This window comes from Mustelus asterias, chromosome 3 (genome assembly GCF_964213995.1).
Source record: "Mustelus asterias chromosome 3, sMusAst1.hap1.1, whole genome shotgun sequence".
NCBI lineage: Eukaryota > Metazoa > Chordata > Chondrichthyes > Carcharhiniformes > Triakidae > Mustelus > Mustelus asterias.
In genome coordinates, this window is record NC_135803.1 from 156,049,450 (window position 1) to 156,073,173 (window position 23,724).

At 43.3% G+C, this 23,724-nt stretch overlaps 1 protein-coding gene across 1 annotated transcript in view; it reads left to right on the forward strand.

Annotated features, from left to right (window-relative positions):
* Nucleotides 1–23,724, forward strand: part of LOC144491747 (host cell factor 1-like) — a 109,477-nt gene that overhangs the window by 81,288 nt on the left and 4,465 nt on the right. The window contains exons 20-25 of the mRNA XM_078209995.1: nt 209–511; nt 3,281–3,399; nt 6,378–6,521; nt 12,110–12,298; nt 15,382–15,679; nt 22,974–23,022. Coding sequence (XP_078066121.1) covers nt 209–511; nt 3,281–3,399; nt 6,378–6,521; nt 12,110–12,298; nt 15,382–15,679; nt 22,974–23,022 — 1,102 coding nt within the window. The remainder of the gene's footprint in view (nt 1–208; nt 512–3,280; nt 3,400–6,377; nt 6,522–12,109; nt 12,299–15,381; nt 15,680–22,973; nt 23,023–23,724) is intronic.

Sequence of the window (23,724 nt, forward strand, 5' to 3'; positions counted from 1 at the left end):
CTGTTGTGGTGGGACTTGAATTTGGATCCAATGTTACTAGTATAGTATATAATCACTACACTAATGTACCAAGCCACTACACTAACGTCCTATCAGTTAAGTCTCTGTCCTTCCGTCGAAAAATTAACCAATCTTTGTGCTCTTCAATCTACTGATAACCGTCAATAACAGTTAAGTCGTTTTTTTTTCCTATGTTTTTAAATTGCAGTAAGGGAAGAGGCCATGGATACCTCATCAGCAGATTTAGCAACAATGCAGCCTGCACAGCTGTCACAACAGGCACTGCAGACACTGGTGTCCCTTCAGTCCATTGTACCATTGGCTGAACTTGCACAACAAGACATAGAAAGAGCACGCCAGCAACAAGCTGCAGAGAGCAACCAGCCCCCCCGGCCGGCTGAGGCTCTAGCGCCAGCAGATAGTCTCAATGACTCTACCTCGGAGACCAATGGACCACAGGAAATGCCCAGTACGGTCTCAAGTGTCCAGATGCCTATTCAGAAGACCACAGGTATGTATGGTAAAATAGCTTTAGTTTTTCCTCTTCTGTTTGTCATCCAAAATTCTGCTGTCCGTATTCCAACTCATCAACTATCACCCCTATTTTCACTGATTTCATTGGCTCTAGTCCAGTTATAAAATTTTTGTGCATCCCTTCAAATTTCTGCTTGATCTCACATCTTTATCTATCTTAGAAATCTCCCCCAGCCCTACAGTCCTCAAACTTCTGCAGTCCCCAAATTCTTGTCCTTTTGGGGTCCTGATTTTTTTTCATTGCTTTACCATCGATGGCCACGCTTTGAACCATTCAGAATCTAAGTGCTGAAATTCACTCATGACTCCAACTCCTTCTCTTCTTTCAACATGCTCCTTTAAACCTCTTTAGCTTTTCGTCATCTGTCCTAATGCCTCCTTTTGTAGCTCAATATCAAATTCTGTGATTTACATCCCTGTGCAATGCCATGGAATATTTTACTATGATAAATGCCACTTGTTTGGAGGATGTGATTGATGATGGTGCACCTTCACAAGAAGGGCATGGTGACATTTTGTCTAAGTGTTGTTTCACCAAATGGCTTGCTAAAAGTTTTGAGCTGGCCACATAATGTGGATCAGGAGTCCAGTGTCAGCCAGACTAGGCAGAGATGACAGCTTCCCAGCTGCAACACCGATGAACTAGTTTGGGATTCCTGCTCTGCCCATGACTGCAAGAAACTACAAAGGATCGTGAATGGGGCCCAATCCATCACGCAAACCAGCCTCCCATCCTTTGGCACGGTCCATACTTCCCGCTGCCTCGGCAAAGCAGCCAGCATAATTAAGGACCCCACGCACCCCGGACATTCTCTCTTCCACCTTCTCCCGTCGGAAAAAAGATACAAAAGTCTGAGGTCACGTACCAACCAACCCGAGAACAGCTGCTTCCCTGCTGCCATCAGACCTTTGAATGGACCTACCTCGCAATAAGTTGATCTTTCTCTACACTCTAGCTATGACTGTAACACTACTTTCTGCACTCTCTCCTTTCCTTCTCTATGAACAATATGCTTTGTCTGAATACCACGTAAGAAACAATACTTTTCACTGTATACTAATACATGTGACAATAAATCAAAACAATCTAGTAGCCTTCTGTGGTCACTTCTTTTCACCCAGTGTTCGCTGGCAATGTAGTTTCACACGATGCTATGGTGCAGTGTGGTGACCTTGTGACTTTTATGTTGTTAGCCCAGTATCTGATACTGCAGTATTAATAGCAGTGGATAGGAAACGCTCATTGATTGGATAGTCTAGCATTTCAAAGTAGTGTTTTAGCTTGCAGTTAGTGCCATTCTTTTTTGCAAGAAACAGCAAGTGGGATGTTGGCTGCATACACGTTACTGACGACAGGTACTTTAACCTTTAGTATAGTCTAAATACACTCATACGTGCACCAGTACGATACATAAATAAAAACCTAAAGTTTTAAAGTTTATTTATTAGTGTCACAAGTAGGCTTCCATTAACACTGCAGTGAAGTTGCTGTTAAAATCCCCTAGTTGCCACACTGTGGCACCTGGTCAGGTTCACCTGAGGGAGAATTTAGCACAGCCAATGCACCTAACCAGCACGTCTTTGGACTGTGGGAGGAAACTGGAGCACCCGGAGGAAACCCACGCAGATACTGGGAGAACATGCAGACGCTGCACAGACAGTGACCCAAGCCAGGAATCGAACCTGCGTGCCTGCACTGTGAGGCAGCAGTGCTAACCACTGTACCACCTTGCACTATGTCCAAGCTGGACTGAATAAAATTCTTACATTTTTCCAAACTCCTCTCAAGTTAGTTGTCTTTCTGTACTATGAATATACCACAGACAGCAAAGCAGATTGTATCTATTAGAGAGATACGTTAAGTCTTGTCCTTTTCCCATTAGAGCATCCCACTGGGTTTTAACTGTCCCTGTTACTTTTTTAAGGTGTATATAAATGAAAATAGTAATTTTGTTCCAAAGGCTACTTAAAGAAACTATTGCTCATGTAAAAGTATATTTTTAATGTATGTATTAATATAGAAATCCAATGGGTTCACCACCACCTTCTCGACCAATTAGGGGAGGGCAGTAGTTAAAGTACTTTAACCTTTGGGACAGTTTAAATACACTCGTGTGCATCAATCAGTACAATACATAAAAACCTAAAGTTTTAAAGTTTATTATTTAGTCACAAGTAGGCTTACATCAACGTTGCAATGAAGTTACTGTGAAAATCACCTTGTCACCACACTCCGGCACCTGTTTGGGTACACTGAGGGAGAATTTAGCATGGCCAATGCAGGCCTAGCCATTGCCACCCCATCCTGTGAAAGAAAAAGTAAAATAAAATGTTGTTGAATACCCTAGTGTTTTTGTGTCTCCCTTCCTTCCTGCCTGACTAATTCGTCCAAACACTTCATTCTGTCCAACCCTCTGGCTGCTGCAGTGATCTTTTTCCTAAAGGTAACTTATTTATTCCCACTCTCCTCTGCAGTTTATCGCTCATCTGCTTGGGCATCGCCTAATTGCTTGACCTACTCCTCATCTCTTGTCTTCAACTTGCTCAGCTTGGCGCACATATCAGCTAGTAAGCATAATGGATGCAGACTCGATGTGAGACAAATATTTTCTTGAAATGGGGACTGAATTTCCATTCCATTACAGCTTGAGAATGTTAAAAGGGTGCTCAAATGCAGGAGCTTGGAATTACAAACTGTGAGGGAAGTATTATAGTAAAACTAACTATTGCTTTCCTTTTATTACAGGTTTGGCACCATACACTTCCCTCTTGACATCATCAACCAACCAAATCTCTAGTCCAATGAAACTGCAGGCAGCCACTGCTTTAGCCCAAGTGGCCAATGGAATTGGCATTCCTGTGTCGGTAAGTACTTCTGTAAGGGCAGGCAACTTAATATTATCGCCTCCCTTGTAAATTATTGGCTTCATAGAAATCATAGAACCCTACAGTACAGAAAGAGGCCATTCGGCCCATCGAGTCTGCACCGACCACAATCCCACCCAGGCCCTACCTCCATATCCCTCTAATCTACGCATCCCAGGACACTAAGGGGCAATTTTAGCATGGCCAATCAACCTAATCCGCACATCTTTGGACTGTGGGAGGAAACCGGAGCACCCGGAGGAAACCCACGCAGACACGAGGAGAATGTGCAAACTCCACACAGACAGTGACCCAAGCTGGGAATCGAACCCAGGTCCCTGGAGCTGTGAAGCAGCAGTGCTAACCACTGTCTTGGACAGCAATCTTGTTGTACAACAATCTTGGACGTTTCAAAATGGGCAGAATGAAAGTTAGCAGAATTATTTTTACAAATACTTTTATGTGGTTCCTTATTTATAATGTGAAAACATCTCAACTTCACACCATTAATGAATGATGTTAGGAATTCTGAACAAGCGATTGGCTTTTAGTCTCTGGGACATGTATTCAGATCCAGAACAGATTGATGGGATGGACCTTTCTTTCTACTGATTCAAGTGGTACTTCAGTCTTCATCCAGTACCTATAGGGTCTGCAACAGAAAGCCAACTCAAATTCGAAGTGATACTAAATTGTCCTGGTCAGTGAGCTATTGGTATCGCATTGGATGCAATGTAGCTGAAATATATCATTGAGCTGTAGCAGAGAAACTTTCCTCTTTGTTTAACTGTGTTGGTCCTGACTCAGGATGACTTGATGTACTGGGTCTCTGTCTAAGAAGGTATTGCGTTTCTCCAATACCTCAAGGGTGCTCAATGCAGAAAAACTGTCGTGGAAATGAAAAGTCCAATACCTACCTAAAACTAGTATTGTACAAAAAAATAAAAATGCGTATGAAAAGATTTCCTTGAAGTTGGGTAGAAATAGATAAGTATAAATTTAAGGTTGAGCTGTTTCATCAATGTGATTTAATTAAGACTTGCTGTTGAGTAGCAGCTTATCAGATTCCTTTCCCCTTGTTCTCCCCCACTCCCAAACAATAAATGATAAAATGCTATAAACTATAAAATACTGTGAAACACAGCGAGTGATTTAAAGGCGGATCTGGAAGTTCTTTTGTGCATGGTAGGATTCCACAGCCTTCTAGAGTTGATTGATCAGTGATGTTGATTCATGGAGGAATATTAAACAGGATGCAGCCTGAAGTGGTTCACACGCTATTGCTATTGAATTGCACTGGTCATTGTGTACAGAAAGCTACAGAACTCCTGCTTTGGACAAGGAGATTTTAAAAAATTCATCCTTTGGGTAAACTGGGATCTTGTCTGTCCACCTGCACCAGTGAATCAAATCCTATGACTACTCGAAGAACAAAGTATTCTGCTGACTGATATGCAACCCTGTCCCTCAACCACACTAATGTACTGAGCTGGCTTTTTATCTTATGTCATGTTACTGGAGTAAATTATGGCATATTTTCCTAAATAAATAGGCACATAATTTCACTTGTTACAAGATTCTGTGTGGCTAGTACTATATGGATGATTTATGACAAGTAGTTTATTTCACCACTACAGTATCTCCACAAAATGGTGAGGCTCAAAATTCACCCCGACCTTTATGCTGCAGAACAAGATTTGGAGAACTGAGGGCAGACCACACAACGGCTAACGTCATGATCACAATTCTCAAATTCTGCCCCAGAGTTCAACGCCAGAGACCATGCAGCATAGGATAGAATATAATATAATGTTTCTGCCTGTCTGAGAGTTTTGACAGCAATTGATATAGAATAGTATCCCAAGGCAGCACCTACCAAGTTACCTTGGAGAGACTCAAAGAGAGTCGAGGAAATTTCCTTGTATTGTTATTACCTGGAAAATTGACAGTAATAGATAAATGAAACAAAGAGAACATGACTAGGTAACATGATGAAGTGGGCAGGTAACATCCAGGCTGGTGTAATTATAGTGTAGAGTTCAGAAAGTATGGTGTGCATTGTTCAGCAAACTCCAGAAAAGGTATCAAAAGAGAAAATGCTGGAAAATCTCAGCAGGTCTGGTGGCATCTGTAAGGAGAGAAAAGGGCTGACGTTTCGAGTCCAGATGACCCTTTGTCAAAGCTTTTCTCTCTTGGTTTCAGATTCCAACATCTAATGCAGTACTTTGCATTTATCCAGAGAAGATATGTAGGACCTTAGGATATTTTAAATTCAAGTTGTTTCCCTAGGAGAGAAACCTTACAACCTTTGCTTGTGTAACTCATATCTTTTTAAAACAGAGATTGTTGGAAATGGATAGCAGATCTACCAGCATCCTTAAAATTGCAGGAATGTTGTCCAAAGCGCTGCGCCTTCAGTACTGAGACCATGCCAGATTTCTAATTTTCCTGGATTTTGAATTACCAACCAATTCCTTCAATACAGGCTCCATGGGCACAGAGAGAAATGACTGATTTCTGATCCTCTCCCCAAAAGTGGCAGGGAATGTTGCAATCGGAAGTGGAGGGGATCCCCACCTCTGTCCCATCAGTGGAACAGACAACTTTGTATCCAGAGAATAGGGAGGGCCAGGAGGAAACCGTTGCAATGATTCTGGTCCTGTGTGTGCACATCATTCGCTGATTCTATCCTCCGACTGAGCCTGATAAAGGACCTTTTCTTTCATCTTGTTTACCTTGTTCTGGGAGCAGTGCTCAGATTTCCCCAGAGGAAAATGTCTGGTTTTTGGACAGCCAGACTTTGAGTATTTTACTTGTATATGGTCAACATTTCAGATGTACACCCATTGTCAGAATTAAACCGCAGCATTTTCTTTCTGATCGCTGCTGACTTACCCTGTTTAATTTTTGAAGTCCTCCATGGAAATCAAAAGCTGAGAACTTTCCAGGTGACCAATGTTTTTAATGTGATTCCTCAGAAACATGATGCATCTACGCACACCCAGCCGAAACCAACAGCCAGGAAGGAACCCAATCAGTGGTATGATGTTGGTGTATTTAAAACTACAAGCACGGTGGTGGTGTCCTATTTCCTGCCTGCAGAGGGCTCCCAAGGAGAAGAGGTAAGATGTGTGTGCAAATACTATTGTCAAAGTGACCACACCCTTTATTGATGCTTCAAATATCGCCTGTTCTCTAAGCATACTTTTAAACTGTAAAATATTTCAGTACATTTTATCCCTCGTGCTGGTCTCCCTAAGACGAGGACTGTGCTGGGAGATGTTTCAAAGGGCACTCCATTACCTATTCTGCTCCCCAGCACCACCACCAAGTGGCTGTTCTTCATTTGTGAGCTCAAACATTGTGCATGAGCAGACTGCTTTATTGTGGGTGGGAGGAGAAACGGGGTAGGTTTCGAAGCTCGAGGCTTTGCAGTGTCCCAATTTAGTGAGATTCATGAGGGATGAAAGTTGCAACCCTCCTGTTCTCTCCAACTCAGTACTGCACAGCACCACATGGCACATATCCGCTCTTAGCTATCTGGGACAAGGAGGAATAAATCTGTTATATATTATACTGAAATAAATTATTTTATTTATTTTTTGGCGAAGATGCCTGAATTTGACCCACCTTTTTAAAAGAAAATGCAATTCTCACTCCCCTTATCAATCTCACAACACCAGGTTAAAGTCCAACAAGTTTATTTGGTAGCATGAGCTTTCGGCGCGCTGCTCCTTCATCAGGTGAGTCACCTGATGAAGGAGCAGCGCTCCAAAAGCTCGTGCTACCAAATAAACTTGTTGGACTTGTTGTGAGACTACTTACTGTGCCCACCCCAGTCCAACGCCGGCAACTCCACATCATCCTTATCAATGCGATTGTTTTGTTTTCTATTTTTGGTATCAGTTATTTTATAATGAACAAACCTAAAGTTTATTTATTTATTAGTCATAAGTAAGACTTACATTAACATTGCAGTGAAGTTACTGTGAAATTCCCCGTCACCACACTCTGGTGTCTGTTCGGGTCAATGCACCTAACCTAACGACATAGATAAGAGAAGGGACGGGGATTTAAAGCAGGAATTTCTGGAGCTGGGCTGGAAGCTGAGAGCCAAGACAAAACATGTGGTCATCTCTGGTACGTTGCCGGTGCCACGTGATAGCGAGTTGAGGAACAGGGAGAGAGTGCAGTTAAACATGTGGTTGCAGGGATGGTGTAAGAGGGAGGGTTTCAGATACGTGGATAATTGGAACACATTCTGGGGAAGGTGGGACCTGTACAAACAGGACGGGGTGCACCTGAACCAGAGGGGCACCAATATCCTGGGAGGGAAATTTGATACGGCTCTTCAGGGGGGTTTAAACTAATTTGTCAGGGGAGTGGGAAAAGGATTTGGAGTCCGGAAGTCAGTGTTGAGGGTGGTGAGGTATTGGGGAAGGTATCCGGGTCAAGGGTGGGTACCGGTAGACAGGAAGGTGGGTTGAAGCGTGTCTACTTCAATGCAAGGCGCATCCGGACCAAGGTAGATGAACTTGGGGTGTGGATTGGTACTTGGGACTACGATGTTGTGGCCATTACGGAGACGTGGGTAGAACAAGGACAGGAATGGTTGCTGGACGTTCCGGGGTATAGATGTTTCAGTAAGTGTAGGGAAGCTGGTAAAAGAGGTGGAGGAGTGGCATTGTTAATCAAGGATAGTTTAACGGCTGCGGAAAGGCACTTCGAGGGGGATCTGCACACTGAGGTAATATGGGTTGAGGTTAGAAATAGGAAAGGAGCGGTCACGTTGTTAGGAGTTTACTATAGGCCCCCAAATAGTAATAGAGATGTGGAGGAAGAAATTGCTAAGCAGATTATGGATATGTGTGGGGGTCGCACGGTAGTTGTCATGGGGGATTTTAACTTTCCAAATATTGATTGGAACCTTTGTAGGTCAAATAGTTCGGATGGGGCAGCTTTTGTGCAGTGTGTGCAGGAGGGTTTCCTGACACAATATGTGGATAGGCCGACAAGAGGTGAGGCCACATTGGATTTGGTACTGGGAAATGAACCGGGCCAAGTGTTAGATTTGGTTGTGGGAGAGCACTTTGGAGATAGTGACCACAATTCGGTGTCTTTTGTTATTGCAATGGAGAGGGATAGGGCCGTACGGCAGGGCAAGGTTTACAATTGGGGGAGAGATAATTATGATGCGATTAGGCAAGAATTAGGGGGCATAAGTTGGGAACAGAAACTGTCAGGGAAAGGCACTAATGAAAAGTGGAACTTTTTCAAGGAACAAATACTGGGTGTCCTTGATAGGTATGTCCCTGTCAGGCAGGGAGGAAATGGCCGAGTGAGGGAACCATGGTTCACGAAAGAGGTGGAATGTCTTGTGAAAAGGAAGAGGGAAGCTTATGTAGGGATGAGGAAACAAGATTCAGATGGCTCGATTGAGGGTTACAAGTTAGCAAGGAATGAGCTGAAAAAGGGTCTTAGGAGAGCGAGGAGGGGACATGAGAGGTCCTTGGCGGGTCGGATCAAGGAAAACACCAAGGCTTTTTACTCTCGTGAGGAATAAAAGAATGACCAGGGTGAGGTTGGGGCCGGTCAAGGACAGTAGTGGGAACTTGTGTATGGAGTCAGTAGAGATAGGCGAGGTGATGAATGAATACTTTTCTTCAGTGTTCACCAAGGAGAGGGGCCATGTTTTTGAGGAAGAGAAGGTGTTACAGGCTAATAGGCTGGAGGAAATAGATGTTCGGAGGGAGGATGTCCTGGCAGTTTTGAATAAACTGAAGGTCGATAAGTCCCCTGGGCCTGATTAAATGTATCCTAGGATTCTTTGGGAGGCAAGGGATGAGATTGCAGAGCCTTTGGCTTTGATCTTTGGGTCCTCGCTGTCTACGGGGATAGTGCCAGAGGACTGGAGAATGGCGAATGTTGTTCCTCTGTTTAAGAAAGGGAATAGAAATGACCCTGGTAATTATAGACCGGTTAGTCTTTCTTCGGTGGTTGGTAAATTGATGGAAAAGGTCCTTGGGGATGGGATTTACGACCATTTGGAAAGATGCGGATTAATCTGGGATAGTCAGCACGGATTCGTGAAGGGCAAGTCGTGCCTCACAAATTTGATAGAATTTTTTGAGGAGGTAACTAAGTGTGTTGATGAAGGTAGGGCAGTTGATGTCATATACATGGATTTTAGTAAGGCGTTTGATAAGGTCCCCCATGGTCGGCTTATGATGAAAGTGAGGAGGTGTGGGATAGAGGGAAAGTTGGCCGATTGGATAGGTAACTGGCTATCTGATCGAAGACAGAGGGTGGTGGTGGATGGAAAATTTTCGGATTGGAGGCAGGTTGCTAGCGGAGTGCCACAGGGATCAGTGCTTGGTCCTCTGCTCTTTGTGATTTTTATTAATGACTTAGAGGAGGGGGCTGAAGGGTGGATCAGTAAATTTGCTGATGACACCAAGATTGGTGGAGGAGTGGATGAGGTGGAGGGCTGTTGTAGGCTGCAAAGAGACATAGATAGGATGCAAAGCTGGGCTGAAAAATGGCAAATGGAGTTTAACCCTGATAAATGTGAGGTGATTCATTTTGGTAGGACTAATTTAAATGTGGATTACAGGGTCAAAGGTAGGGTTCTGAAGACTGTGGAGGAACAGAGAGATCTTGGGGTCCATATCCACAGATCTCTAAAGGTTGCCACTCAAGTGGATAGAGATGTGAAGAAGGCCTATAGTGTGTTAGCTTTTATTAACGGGGGGTTGGAGTTTAAGAGCCGTGGGGTTATGCTGCAACTGTACAGGACCTTGGTGAGACCACATTTGGAATATTGTGTGCAGTTCTGGTCACCTCACTATAAGAAGGATGTGGAAGCGCTGGAAAGAGTGCAGAGGAGATTTACCAGGATGCTGCCTGGTTTGGAGGGTAGGTCTTATGAGGAAAGGTTGAGGGAGCTAGGGCTGTTCTCTCTGGAGCGGAGGAGGCTGAGGGGAGACTTAATAGAGGTTTATAAAATGATGAAGGGGATAGATAGAGTGAACGTTCAAAGACTATTTCCTCGGGTGGATGGAGCTATTACAAGGGGGCATAACTATAGGGTTCGTGATGGGAGATATAGGAAGGATATCAGAGGTAGGTTCTTTACGCAGAGTGGTTGGGGTGTGGAATGGACTGCCTGCAGTGATAGTGGAGTCAGACACTTTAGGAACATTTAAGCAGTTATTGGATAGGCACATGGAGCACACCAGGATGATAGGGAGTGGGATAGCTTGATCTTCGTTTCAGATAAAGCTCGACACAACATCGTGGGCCGAAGGGCCTGTTCTGTGCTGTACTATTCTATGTTCTATGTTCTAACCAGCACGCGTTTCAGACTGTGGGAGGAAACCCAAACCTCCCATAAGTAATGTAATTGCTCAGAGTTGTGTCGACTGTTATAGCACAGAAGCAGGCTACTTGGCCAAACTGGTCTTTGTCAGTACTTGTGTTCCAAATGAACTGCGTTCCAGCCATATCCTATTCCTTTTTCCTTTGTACTTATTTAGCTTCCCCTGAAATATATCTCTGCTGTTTGCCTCAACTACTCCACATGATCATGAATTGCACATTGCTACCACTCTCTAAATAAAAGAGGTTTCTCCTGTATTCCCTATTGGATTTATTTGTGACTTTCTCCTGATCCCTAATTTACTGTGTCCCCCTGTAATCCCATTAAAACCACTTCGGAATTTTTAAGACTACTATTAGGTCATTCCTTCAGTCTTTTGAGAAGTCTGTTCAGCCTTTTCTGATGAGTATAACCTGACAGTTCTAGTATTATCTGAAAGGACAGTTGTGATGTTTTTACGCCTTGTATTCCATTGTTGCAGCTAATTAGATGTGATAGACAGGGAAGGTATATTCATTCTCCATCCAAATGATGTTGAAGCACTGGTTCAGAAGTGCAATCTTTTACATCTATTATTAATCATACAGTGAATTCTTCTGCATCGTGGCATTTTAAAGAACAGCTTTTTATTTATTTAGGGTGTGTCACCTAAACAACTTATCAGCTGAAAGTCTGTTCAAAAACCCTCTTGCCTTTTGTGTCAGAAGGTTAAGGGTTTTATCCCTACTGTAAACTTGAGCATGTATTCTAGGCTGACGACTTCAGTGCAGTACTGAGGAGTGCTACTTTACCAGAGATACCATCCTTTGGATGAATGTAGAACATAAGCAATGGATTTACCTCCCTGCTTGAGTGGAGTAAAATATTCATATATCACTGAAGAAAATGAGGATGTTCAGTGTCCTGGCCAGCATTCTGCCCTTAGCATGGACCAGTAAGCACACGTAGAGATCCAAAACGATGAGATTCTTACTAATAAATTCAAAAAGGAATTCAAGCAATGGTCCTTTACCCATAGTGGTTAGAAAGTGGAACATGACTTGAGGAATAGTTGAGGCATAAAAACTTGAAGGGAAACTAGATGAGAGTGGAGGAGAATGAAAGCAAAAGGAACAGAAGACGATGCTGATAGTGTTAGATGAAGTTGGGTAGAAGGAGGCTCACTTGGAGCTCAAATGCTAGCAGATAGTTGGGCTGAATGACCTGTTTTATACTGTATACACAGTGTAGCCTGGGAGCTTTTATGAACAGAGCGTTTTATGTGTGCTGAACCTTTGTAAAAGAAAGTGAAATCAATTTAGATTCAATCAATGTGATGTTATTTTCCCACAGGATGGAAGTGGCGATAACATCCCGGATCACAGCAACCTGAAGACTGTGAAGCTGCAGTCGGGCACTGCCTATAAATTTCGAGTAGCCGGCATAAACGCTTGTGGGCGGGGTCCATTTAGTGAAATTTCAGCCTTCAAGACCTGCATGCCAGGATTCCCAGGTGCACCATCTGCCATCAAGATAAGCAAGGTTAGTGACGATCGTTTTACACCAAGTTGTGTATCTAAATCTTGACTCTAACTGGAATAGCCTTTGAATAATTCAAAGTGTTTTCCTGTTTCAGTGGCCTTGCACTTGGTTTCTCTTGGGTGCTGCTCCAGTTTGTTCTTTGAGTTATCAGCAACATTAGAGGTATTTTCAGAGGAGAAACCTCACTGTAGGGCACAGGGGCTTTCAGACCTGGGTTTTTCAGATGCCTGAGATTTCCTGATGTACATCTGTAGCTGGGTTTGTCTTGAATAGAGTTAGTTGATTCTAAACCTCTTTACTTTTACCTGTTCGTGAATTTACTATCATCCTATTTCTGTTGCTTTAGCAAGCACTGCTGATTCTACTACTGGACTGGCCTTTTCATATATGTGCTCTCTAAAATGCTTCCAGCCTAACTACAGTTGGTCATATTTGTTAGGTAAGGGGATTAATGATTACAGAATCCAAGAAAGTAGATGGAGTTGAAATATACAGTAAGAAGTCTCACAACACCAGGTTAAAGTCCAACAGGTTTATTTGGTAGCAAAAGCTAGTGGCTTTTGCTACCAAATAAATCTGTTGTACTTTAACCTGGTGTTGTGAGACTTCTTACTGTGTTTACCCCAGTCCAATGCCAGCATCTCCACATCATGACTACCGTTGAGATATACATCAGCTTTGGCCTAAATGAATGATGAATCAGGTTTGAAGAACTGAATGGTCTTCTCCTGCTCTTATGATACAGGCCTGTATATTCTCAGGTATATATTCTCCTGAAGTTATTTTTCGTGTCAACCCAGCCAATTATTTGACTGGTACTGCAACGGAGTTCAATCGTATCTATGTATGATGATGGTTTACGTATTTTTAGCAAAGGATGTTGGGTGAGAATTGGGAGCCCTGACTGATTTCTCCCCGCACTGCTTCCTCTCCCCAACCACAACCAGAGGCATAGAGCCATGTTGAGGCTACCATCTGACTGAGACCGACTGTTTGTTTCTTGTAACTTCTCTACTCAGCCAAGACCATAATCCTGCTCTTGCTGAGCATTTACTAAACCAGGAATGATTTGATCAAGAAAAGTCAATAAACAGAGTGCAAGTTGTACTCCCTGCTTTACAAAAGTGGATATCATTTTCAGGCCCTCTGTCATATCATCTTTAAAAAATGGAATGGATGATACAGTGAAGAGTTTGAAAGCGGAAGAAGCTGATACTTCAAACATTTGATCCACTAAAGGAAAGATTGGTGGCATAGTGGACAGTGAAGAAAGTTATCTCCAATTGCAACGGGATCTTGATCAATTGGGCCAGTGGGCTGACGAATGGCAGATGGAGTTTAATTTAGACAAATGCAAGGTAATGCATTTTGGTAGATTGAACCAGGGCAGGACTTGCTCAGTTAATGGTAGGGCGTTGGGGAGAGTTACAGAACAAAGAGATCATGGGGTACTTGTTCATAGCTCCTTGAAAGTGGAGTCACAGGTGGACAGAGTGGTGAAGAAGGCATTTGGCATGCTTGGTTTCATCGGTCAGAACATTGAATACAGGAGTTGGGACGCCTTGTTGAAGTTGTACAAGACATTGGTACGGCCACATTTGGAATACTGTGTGCAATTCTGGTCACCCTATTACAGAAAGGATATTATTAAACTAGAAAGAGTGCAGAAAAGATTTACTCGGATGCTACTGGGACTTGATGGATTGAGTTATAAGGAGAGGCTGAATAGATTGGGACTTTTTTCTCTGGAGCATAGGAGGCTGAAGGGTGGGTGACCTTATAGAGGTCTATAAAATAATGAAGGGCATAGACAAGGTAGATAGTCAATATTTTTTCCCCAAAGATAGGGGAGTCTAAAACTAGAGGGCGTAGATTTAAGGTGAGAGGGGAGAGATACAAAAGAGTCCAGAGAGGCAATTTTTTCACAGGGTGGTGAGTGTCTGGAACAAGCTGCCAGAGCTAGTAGTAGAGGCGGGTACAATTTTATCTTTTAAAAAGCATATAGATAGTTACATGGGTACGATGGGTATAGAGGGATATGGGCCAAATGCAGGCAATTGGGATTAGTTTAGGGGTTTATTTTTTTTTAAAAAGGGCGGCATGGACAAGTTGGACCGAAGGACCTGTTTCCATGCTGTAAACCTCTATGACTCTATGAATAAGGAACTTGCATTTTGTATATCACCTTTCACAACCTTTGAGCATTCTAAATCACCTTTTACTTTGCATGCAAAACAATGACTCCATGACAAATGCAGCAACCGATTTATAGAGTGAGGTTCCACTAATGACACAAAAAATAAATGACCACTTCAACTGTTTGGAGAGGGTGCACAGATGAGAGCAGTGGGAAAATAAATCCTCTAGTCTTGAATAGTGTCATGGAATCTCTGCATCCACCTGGCCTAGACTTAATGACCCATCTGATAAGACTCTGACAGTGCACTGCCTCCATATCGTATTGGGATTATGAGCTTGAATACCTTAAGTTCGTGAATCCAGAGGTATCTGATTCACTAATATCCTTTTGTAGGGAAGAAAATTTGCTATCCTTATCCAGTCTTCTCTATATGTGACTCCAGACCACCACAACAATGTGGTTGTCCATTGTAAGACAATTTTTGAGAATATTTGAGCTCCTTAGTTGTCAAGGCAGCTCGCCATCACCTACTCAAGGGCAGTTGGGGATGGGCAATAAATGCTGCCTCAGCCAGCAATGCTCACATCCCATAAATGAGTAAATGTAAATGATCTGATTCCGAGATGAAGTGCCATCACTGGCTTCATTTGATCACTGCTTGCACCGTGAGTGCGACAGAGCAGTACCATTCTGAGAGTGTGTTAGCAAGAAGAGATTAAGCGGTTTATTAATAATGTTTTAAAGCATTGGTTAACAGTACCATGGAAGTGGAGGATCAAGCATAACTGATCAGTTGACAAAAGGAGCATTTAGATACTGAGCTAAATCAATCCATGTAACCAGATTACACTGCAATGTTCTGTATTGTACTAGAGGGTTCAGACAATTTTTTCAGAGCTTAATTGAATGGGATTGACAAACTTGGGTATGTTTTATTTTGCAGGTTGCTGAAGGTGCACAACTCTCCTGGGAGCCTCCTGCTGTCACTTCCGGAAGCATAATTGAATACTCCGTATATCTGGCACTTCCGGGGTCACAGGCAACAGATCCCAAACCCGCAGGGACTTCCCATCTGCTCTTTGTCCGTGTTTACTGTGGGCCTGTTCCCAGCTGTCTGGTGTCTTCATCCAACCTAGCAAATGCACACATTGATACAACCACAAAGCCTGCTATAATCTTTAGGATAGCAGCCAAGAATGAGAAGGGCTATGGACCAGCCACCCAGGTCAGGTGGTTACAAGGTGAGCTGGGATGATTCATTATCGTGTACCCAGAGTGAGGAAGGATCTGTATAAGCATGAATGACCCAGAGATTATAGCAACATCTTGCATTTGGCTTTAAATCATAGAACCCCTACAGTGCAGAAGGAGGCCATTTGGCCCATTGAGTCTACACCGACTTTAAAAGCATCTAACCTCGCCCCCACCCCCAGCCTTATCTCCATAACCCAGCGCATATACCATGGCTAATTCACTTAACCTACATGTCTTCGGGCACTAAGGGGCAATTTAGCACGGCTGATCCACCAAGCCTGCACATCTTTGGATTGTGGGAGAAAACCAGAGCATTCTGAGAAAACCCCACGCAGACACTGGGGAAACATGCAAGCTCCACACAGTATCAAACCTGGGTCCCTGGCACTGAAGCACTAGTGCTTACCATCGTAAAATATTGCAAGTCACTTAATGGGAGCATTCTTGAGCAGAATTGGATACTAGGACACACCCATGATAATAGGACAAGTGTTCAAAAGGTTATTCAAGAGAGGTAGGTTTTCACGTGCATTTTAAGAGGTTTAGGAAAGAAATTCCTACGGCCCAGGCCAAATAGCACCGAATATGTTTGGTGCTCTCAGGTTGGTTTTCTGGATAAGAGAATCCAGGGATATGGAGAGATGATGGGCAAGTAGAATAGAGTTATAGATTATCTAGGATTAATGCAATAGTGGAACCAGCTCAAGGGGCAGAATGGCCTATTCCTGTTTTATTTATTCAGAAAATATTTATCTGTGCTTTGGGTACAGTTCCATTGTCATTCTTCACCCTTTACTACCTCACCTCAGTGAAGCCAAGACTCTGAGGGAGCTGAAAACAGTGTATCATTTGATTCCATGTTTAGTTCAAACTCCTTTCATGCTTTCAGATTGAGTAAGCTATTTCAGGTTAAATGGGGAAACTATTGGTACAGGATGCTGAAGCTGTACAACAGGTTTGTCAATCAGTGTCTGCAGAGAAGCCAGGTGAATGTTTCAGTTTTATCTCCTATCTTCCCTCCTGGCCCCTCTGAGCTCATCTTGTCTATGTGAGCCATCTCCTGCTCGCTACCCCCCATTCCCATTCAACTGATGACCACCCAGCATCCCCTCTTGCTCCCATGTTAGCCAATATTCAGTGTTTTCTCCTCAGGTTCTGTCCCTCTCTTCAAATCTGTCGTCACTATGTCCCTCCTCAAACACTAGCCCTCGGCCCCTCTGTCCTTTCAAGCTACTCCTCCATCTCCAACCTCACTTTCTTCTCCAAAGTCTTTTGAAGGTGTTCTTGCCTCTCAAATCTGTTCCCATCTTTCCTGGAACTCCAGGTTTGAATCCCTCCAATCAGGTTTCTGTTCGCCACAATACTGAAGCAGCTTATCACTTTCACCAATTACATCTTGCAGGACTGTGGCAAAGACGGATTATCCCTCTTCATCCTTCTTTACCTGTCTTTGACACAATTAAGAACACCATCACCTCGCCACCTGGTTCTATTTATCTAATTGTACTTAGAGAATCACTTGCAACTGTAACAGCATCTCTTTCTGCTCCCACATCGTTACCTCTGTTGTCCCCCAAAGATCTGTCTTTGTACCCCCTCCTATTTCTGATCTGCATGCTGCATTTCAGTGACATAATCCAAAGGAACAGTGACAGTTTCTACATGTATACTACTGGAGATTCAGCTCACTATCATCTCTCTCTCTCTCTCTCTCTGCCCCTAAATTGTCAGACTGCTTGACAGACATCCAGTACTGAATGAGCAAAAAAATCATTAAATGAGGTATTGGGATGACTGACACCATTGTCTTTGCTTCCTGCTGCAAGCTCTGCTCCTTAGCCACCAACCCCATTCCTTTTCCTGGTAGTTTTCTGAGACTGATCATACAAGATAAACATTCATCTGCATATTCATGACCTCGTAAAACCCCCTATATCTGACTCTGCAACATTGCCTGATGCTGCCCTGTTCAGTTCTTCAGCTGCAGGAAGCCCTCCTTTATTACTTCCAGACTTGACCATTCTAATTTGCTCCTGGCCAGTCTTTGCAAACTTGAACTCATCCAAAACTCTGCTGCCTGTGTCCTAACTCTCAAGTCCTATTCACCCAGAACCCATGCTTGCTGACCTAGACTGGCTTCCAGTTAAGTAATGCCTTGGCTTTTTTTTAAATTCTCATCCTTGTTTACAAATCCTCTTGTTGCCTTGCATCTCCCAATCGCGATCATTTCCTCCAGCCCTCCAACCCTCTTGAAACACCAGCATCCTCTAATTCTGGTCTCTTGAGCACCCTGTTTTGAATCACTCCACAGTTGGTGACCATGTAGTTTAGCTTCCGGGGCTCTAAGCTTTGGAATTTTCTCTTACACCCTTCCACCTCTCTGCTATATTCCCCATTTTAAGACACTCCTTAAAACCTACCTTTTTAATTCATTTTTACAGGATGTGTATCTTTGGCTAGGTGGACATTTATTGCCAATTCCTAATTGCCCTTGAAGGTGGTGGTGAGCTGCTGCCTTGAATGACCACAGTCCATGTGGTGTAGGTACACCCACGGTGCTGTTAGGAAGGAAATTTCAGGATTTTGACCCAGCGCCAGTGAAGGAACGGTGATATATTTCCAAGTCAGGATGGTGGTGACCTTTAACAAAGCTTTTGGTCTTCTCCTTATGTGGCTTGTTAAATCTGGTTTTACAATGCCTCTTGAAGCAAGCACCTTGGACTGTTTGATTATAGCAAAGATACTATAAAAATATAAGCTGTTTTTGTTGAGAACCTTCATTCGAAATGAGGGAGTGTCCACACTGGAACATATTATTCTGTCTTTGCTGTGTTCCATGCATTTTGTTTATTTTCTCTAATTTTCACAAAATTTTCTGATGTTGAGATACCATTGTGAGGATTTGTTTTTGAAGAGAAGTATGTTTTATCTGTCTCATTAATGTTTGAATTTAGATCAGATCGTTTGTGAATCTTAATTGTCTTGCTTTGATCCTTTAAACATAAAATGCTTGTGGTTTCTCATTCTCATCTCGCCTTGTATCAGGCTGTCAAGGTTTTGTAGAATTTCCTGTCTCTTTTGTCCAGTGTCAAGTATTTGTGTGTGTTTGTAGTTATTCACCCTGTGGCAGTTCTCCAAGAGGAAGATGACCGAGTGGAGGTTTTATTTACAGGCTGATTTTAGGATCTCCTGCGATTTGAATGAATGTAGAACGTCTGACCCACTGTTCCCCACTGGTTACTCACTTAGGTATCTGAGTAGACTGGTAAAAGACAAAATTGCATTTAGGTAGCATCTTTCACTATCTTAGAACATCCAAAAGAGTTTTGCAGCAAATAGTATTGGTGTAATGTAGGAATCATGGCAGCCTATTCTCGTGTAGAAATGAAGGGGGCAGCCACATTACTGGGAGTGTATTATGCTTCGCCACCCCCAAAGAGTCAGCGGGAAATAGAGAAGCAAATGTATAGACAGTTCAGAGAGGTGTGTAAGAGTAATAATCGAGTAATTATACTTGGGGGTTTCAACTTTCCCAACATTAATTGGTATAGTTGGTATATTGGCAGAGTATAAACGGTTTAGAGGGGGTGGATTTTTTGAAATGTATCCATGGGAGCTTTTTAGAAGAATTATGTAGAAGGCCCAACAAGGGATGGTGCATTGCTGCATCTGATTCTGGGGAATGAAGCTGGACAAGTGTTCCATGTGGCAATGTGGGAATATTTTAGCTATAGTAACTACAACACGGTACGGTTCAAATTTGTTATGGACAAGGAGAAAGATGCCCTGCAAAAGATAGCTATGAATTGAAGAGGGCAGATTTTAATAAAATAAGGCTGCATCTGGCCAAAGCTGACTTGGAACAGCTCCTTGCGGGTAGGTCTGCAGCGGAGCAATGGGGGGGCATTCAATAAAGAGCTGGGGAGAGTACAGGTCCAACATGTCGCCTTCAGGGGGAAATATAGGAGCAATAAGTTCAGGCAACCCTGGATGTTTAGGACAATTCAGGACTGGTTAATGAAGAAGAGAGAGGCTTTTAGCAAGTCCAAAGGGAGTAATTTAGCTGTAGCGCTAGAGGAATGTAGGATGTGCAAGAGAGAACTAAGAAAGCAATTAAAACAGCAAAAAGGGGGCATGAAAAAGGACTTGTGAACAAGATTAGGGAGAATCCTAAGATCTACAATTACACTAAAGGGAAAGATTAGGGGCCATTTGAGACCGGGGGTGGGGGGGGGGGGTGCACACAATCGGTGTGTAAAGCCACAGGATGTTAGAAGGGTGTTAAATTAATACTCCAATTCAGTCTACACTAAGGAAAAGGAGAGTGTGGACAAAGGATTCATGGAAAGAGACTGAGAGGAACTTGCATGGTTTGACATAGGAAATTGGGAGGTTTTAGAGGCTCTGAGGGGCTTAAAAATGGACAAATCCCCTGGCCTGAATAAATTGCATCCCATGCTACTGGCAGCAAATTGCAGGGGCTCCAACACAAATTTTTATTTCCACTCTGGCTACAAGGTGGATAATGTGGTTCCACTTTTCAAGAAGGGTGGTAGAGAGGAATCAGGAAGTTACAAACCAGTGAGTCTCATGTCAGTGGTTGGGGAAACTATTGGAGAAAATTCTGAAGGAGAGATTAATATCCACTTGGAAAGGCATAGATTAATTAGGGATCGTCAGCATGGCTTTATCAGAGGGAGGTCATGCCTCACAAATTTGTTGGAATTATTAAAAATGTGATCGTGTGTGGATGAGGGAAGGTCAGTTGATGTCATTTATATGGATTTTAGCAAAGCTTTTGACAAGGTCCCACATGGGAGACTAATTGAGAAGGTTAAAGCACAAGGAATTCAGGGAAACCTGGCGAGATGGATCAGAAACTGGCATAGTGATAGGACAAAGTAGTAGAAGGCTGTTTGTGCGACTGGATGCCAGTGTCCAGCGGTGTGCCACAAGGATCAATATTGGGGCCCTTATTGTTTGTTATCTACATTAATGATGTAGATGAAAATGTGCAGGGAATGTTAAGCAAGTTTGCAGACGACAAGAAGATTGATCGAATCATTAATAGTGAAGAAGATGGTCATAGGTTGCAGGAAGATATAGATGGGTTGGTCAGGTGGGCAGAGCACTGGCAGCTGGTATTTAACCCTATTGAATTCGAGTTGATGCACTTTGGGAGAAGAAACAAGACGAGGGAGTATTTAATGAATGGCAGAGCACTGGAAGCTCAGAGGAATAGAGGGATCTTGAGGTAATTAATCACAGATCCTGGAAGTCGGCAGAGCAGGTGAATAGGATAGTTAGGAGGCCGATGGAACACTTGCTTTTATCAGTCTTGGCTTAGAGTATAAGAGCAAGGAAGTAATGTTGGAATTGTACAGAGTGTTGGTTAGGCCACAGCTGGACTAGTGTGTGTAGTTCTGGTCACCTCACTATAGGAAGGACGCAATTACTCTAGAGGAGGAGGTACAGAGGAAGTTCACCAGAATATTGCCTGGAATGGAGCATTTGAGCTATAAGGAGAGACTAGATAGGCTTTGATTGTTTTCTTTAGAGCAGAGAAGGCTGAGGGGATACATGATTGAAGTGTATAGGGGCATAGTTTCAGAGTAAGGGGTAGGAGATTCATAAGAACATAAGAAATAGGAGCAGGAGTAGGTCATCTAGCCCCTCGAGCCTGCCCCGCCATTCAATAAGATCATGGCTGATCTGAAGTGGATCAGTTCCATTTACCCGCCTGATCCCCATAACCCCTAATTCCCTTACCGATCAGGAATCCATCTATCCGTGATTTAAACATATTCAACGAGGTAGCCTCCACCACTTCAGTGGGCAGAGAATTCCAGAGATTCACCACCCTCTGAGAGAAGAAGTTCCTCCTCAACTCTGTCCTAAACTGACCCCCCCCCCCCTTTATTTTGAGGCTGTGCCCTCTAGTTCTAGTTTCCTTTCTAAGTGGAAGGAATCTCTCCACCTCTACCCTATCCAGCCCCTTCATTATCTTATAGGTCTCTATAAGATCCCCCCTCAGCCTTCTAAATTCCAACGAGTACAAACCCAATCTGCTCAGTCTCTCCTCATAATGAACACCCCTCATCTCTGGTATCAACCTGGTGAACCTTCTCTGCACTCCCTCCAAGGCCAATATATCCTTCCGCAAATAAGGGGACCAATACTGCACACAGTATTCCAGCTGCGGCCTCACCAATGCCCTGTACAGATGCAGCAAGACATCTCTGCTTTTATATTTTATCCCCCTTGCGATATAGGCCAACATCCCATTTGCCTTCTTGATCACCTGTTGCACCTGCAGACTGGGTTTTTGCGTCTCATGCACAAGGACCCCCAGGTCCCTTTGCACAGTAGCATGTTGTAATTTCTTTCCATTTAGATAATCCAATTTGCTATTATTTCCTCCAAAGTGAATAACCTCGCATTTGTCAACGTTATACTCCATCTGCCAGATCCTCGCCCACTCACTCAGCCTGTCCAAATCTCTCTGCAGACCTTCTACGCCCTCCACATGATTCACTTTTCCACTTATCTTTGTGTCGTCTGCAAACTTTGTTACCCTACACTCAGTCCCCTCCTCCAGATCATCTATATAAATGGTAAACAGTTGAGGCCCCAGTACCGATCCCTGCGGCACGCCACTAGTTACCATCTGCCAACCAGAAAAGCACCCATTTATTCCGACTCTCTGCTTCCTGTCGGATAGCCAATCCCCAATCCACGCTAACACCCTACACCCTTCAGAGGGGTTTGAGAAAACAAAATTTCACTCGGGAATGCACTGCCTGGGAAGGGAGTGGAGGCCGAAAAACCTTACAACCTTTAAAAAATATTTGGTTGAGCACTTGTCCCATATCATTCAATGTTATGATATTTCAAGTGCAGGAAAATGGGATTAGCGCACCTTTAGTTAATATCGGCGCATAGTCGATGGGCTGAAGGGCCTTTTCTGTATTTTATAATTCTGACTGGGGAGAACTCTTGTTCTTACTCAAAATAGAGCAGTGGGATCTTTTGCATCCATCCCAAGAGGACAGACAAGACCTTGGTTTAACATCTCATCTGAGAGACTGCACCTCTGACAGTGTAGCACTCTGAGTGTCAGCCTGGATTATGTCCTTAAATCTCTGGAGTGTGATTAGAACCCACAGTCTTCTGACTAAGGTGGCAGTGCTACTTGCTCAGTATTGGCTGGCACCTAAAGTTAGCTTGGGGAGATGGCTATTGGAAATATTGGTTCTAACAAGTTTTTATTTTGTTTTGTAGATGCCAGCAAAGATGGGGCAAGGCCTGCAACCAAGCGTTCTATTGATGAGTAAGTATTTTGTGTTGTGGGAGCTCTTTTCATTGAGAATGGAATTTAGGCTCATCTGATGCTTCCTCTGTCAAAGAAATGAGAGCATATTGACCCAGCAAGTCATTGAATCAGTTATGTTGTGGTGTTAGCAGATAATTTGAAGGCAGTGGACTTTGAGATAATACACTGTAATAAGGAATGTTCTTAGGATGGGATTAATGCAAATTGAAACAGTGTAAAGGGAGCCTGGGAGTGTTTGATGGAGACAGTGTAGAGGGAGCTTTACTCTGTATCTACACTGTCCCCATCAAACACTCCCAGGACAGGTACAGCACAGGGTTAGAGGGAGCTTTACTCTGTATCTAACCCTGTGCTGCCCCTGTCCTGGGAGTGTTTGATGGGGATGGTGTAGAGGGAGCTTTACTCTGTATCTAACCCCGTGCTGTACCTGTCCTGTCTAACTAAAGAGCTCAATGAACTAAATGTTCTACTCCTGTTCTGGGCTGAAATCAAATCCAGAACCAATTGCAGCCAAGGATAACATGCTAATTCCTTACACCACCCAGTTTTCCCCCTTGCAAGAATAAAGGCTGATTTCATTCTGTCACTTAACTTGTTTTTGTGTCTGATTCTTGATGCTGGATATCAACAGGCTGTGGGGGAAATCCCAGCCATGCCTGACCCTATTAAGAAGAGGTCACACCAGTAGTGGAAAATGGT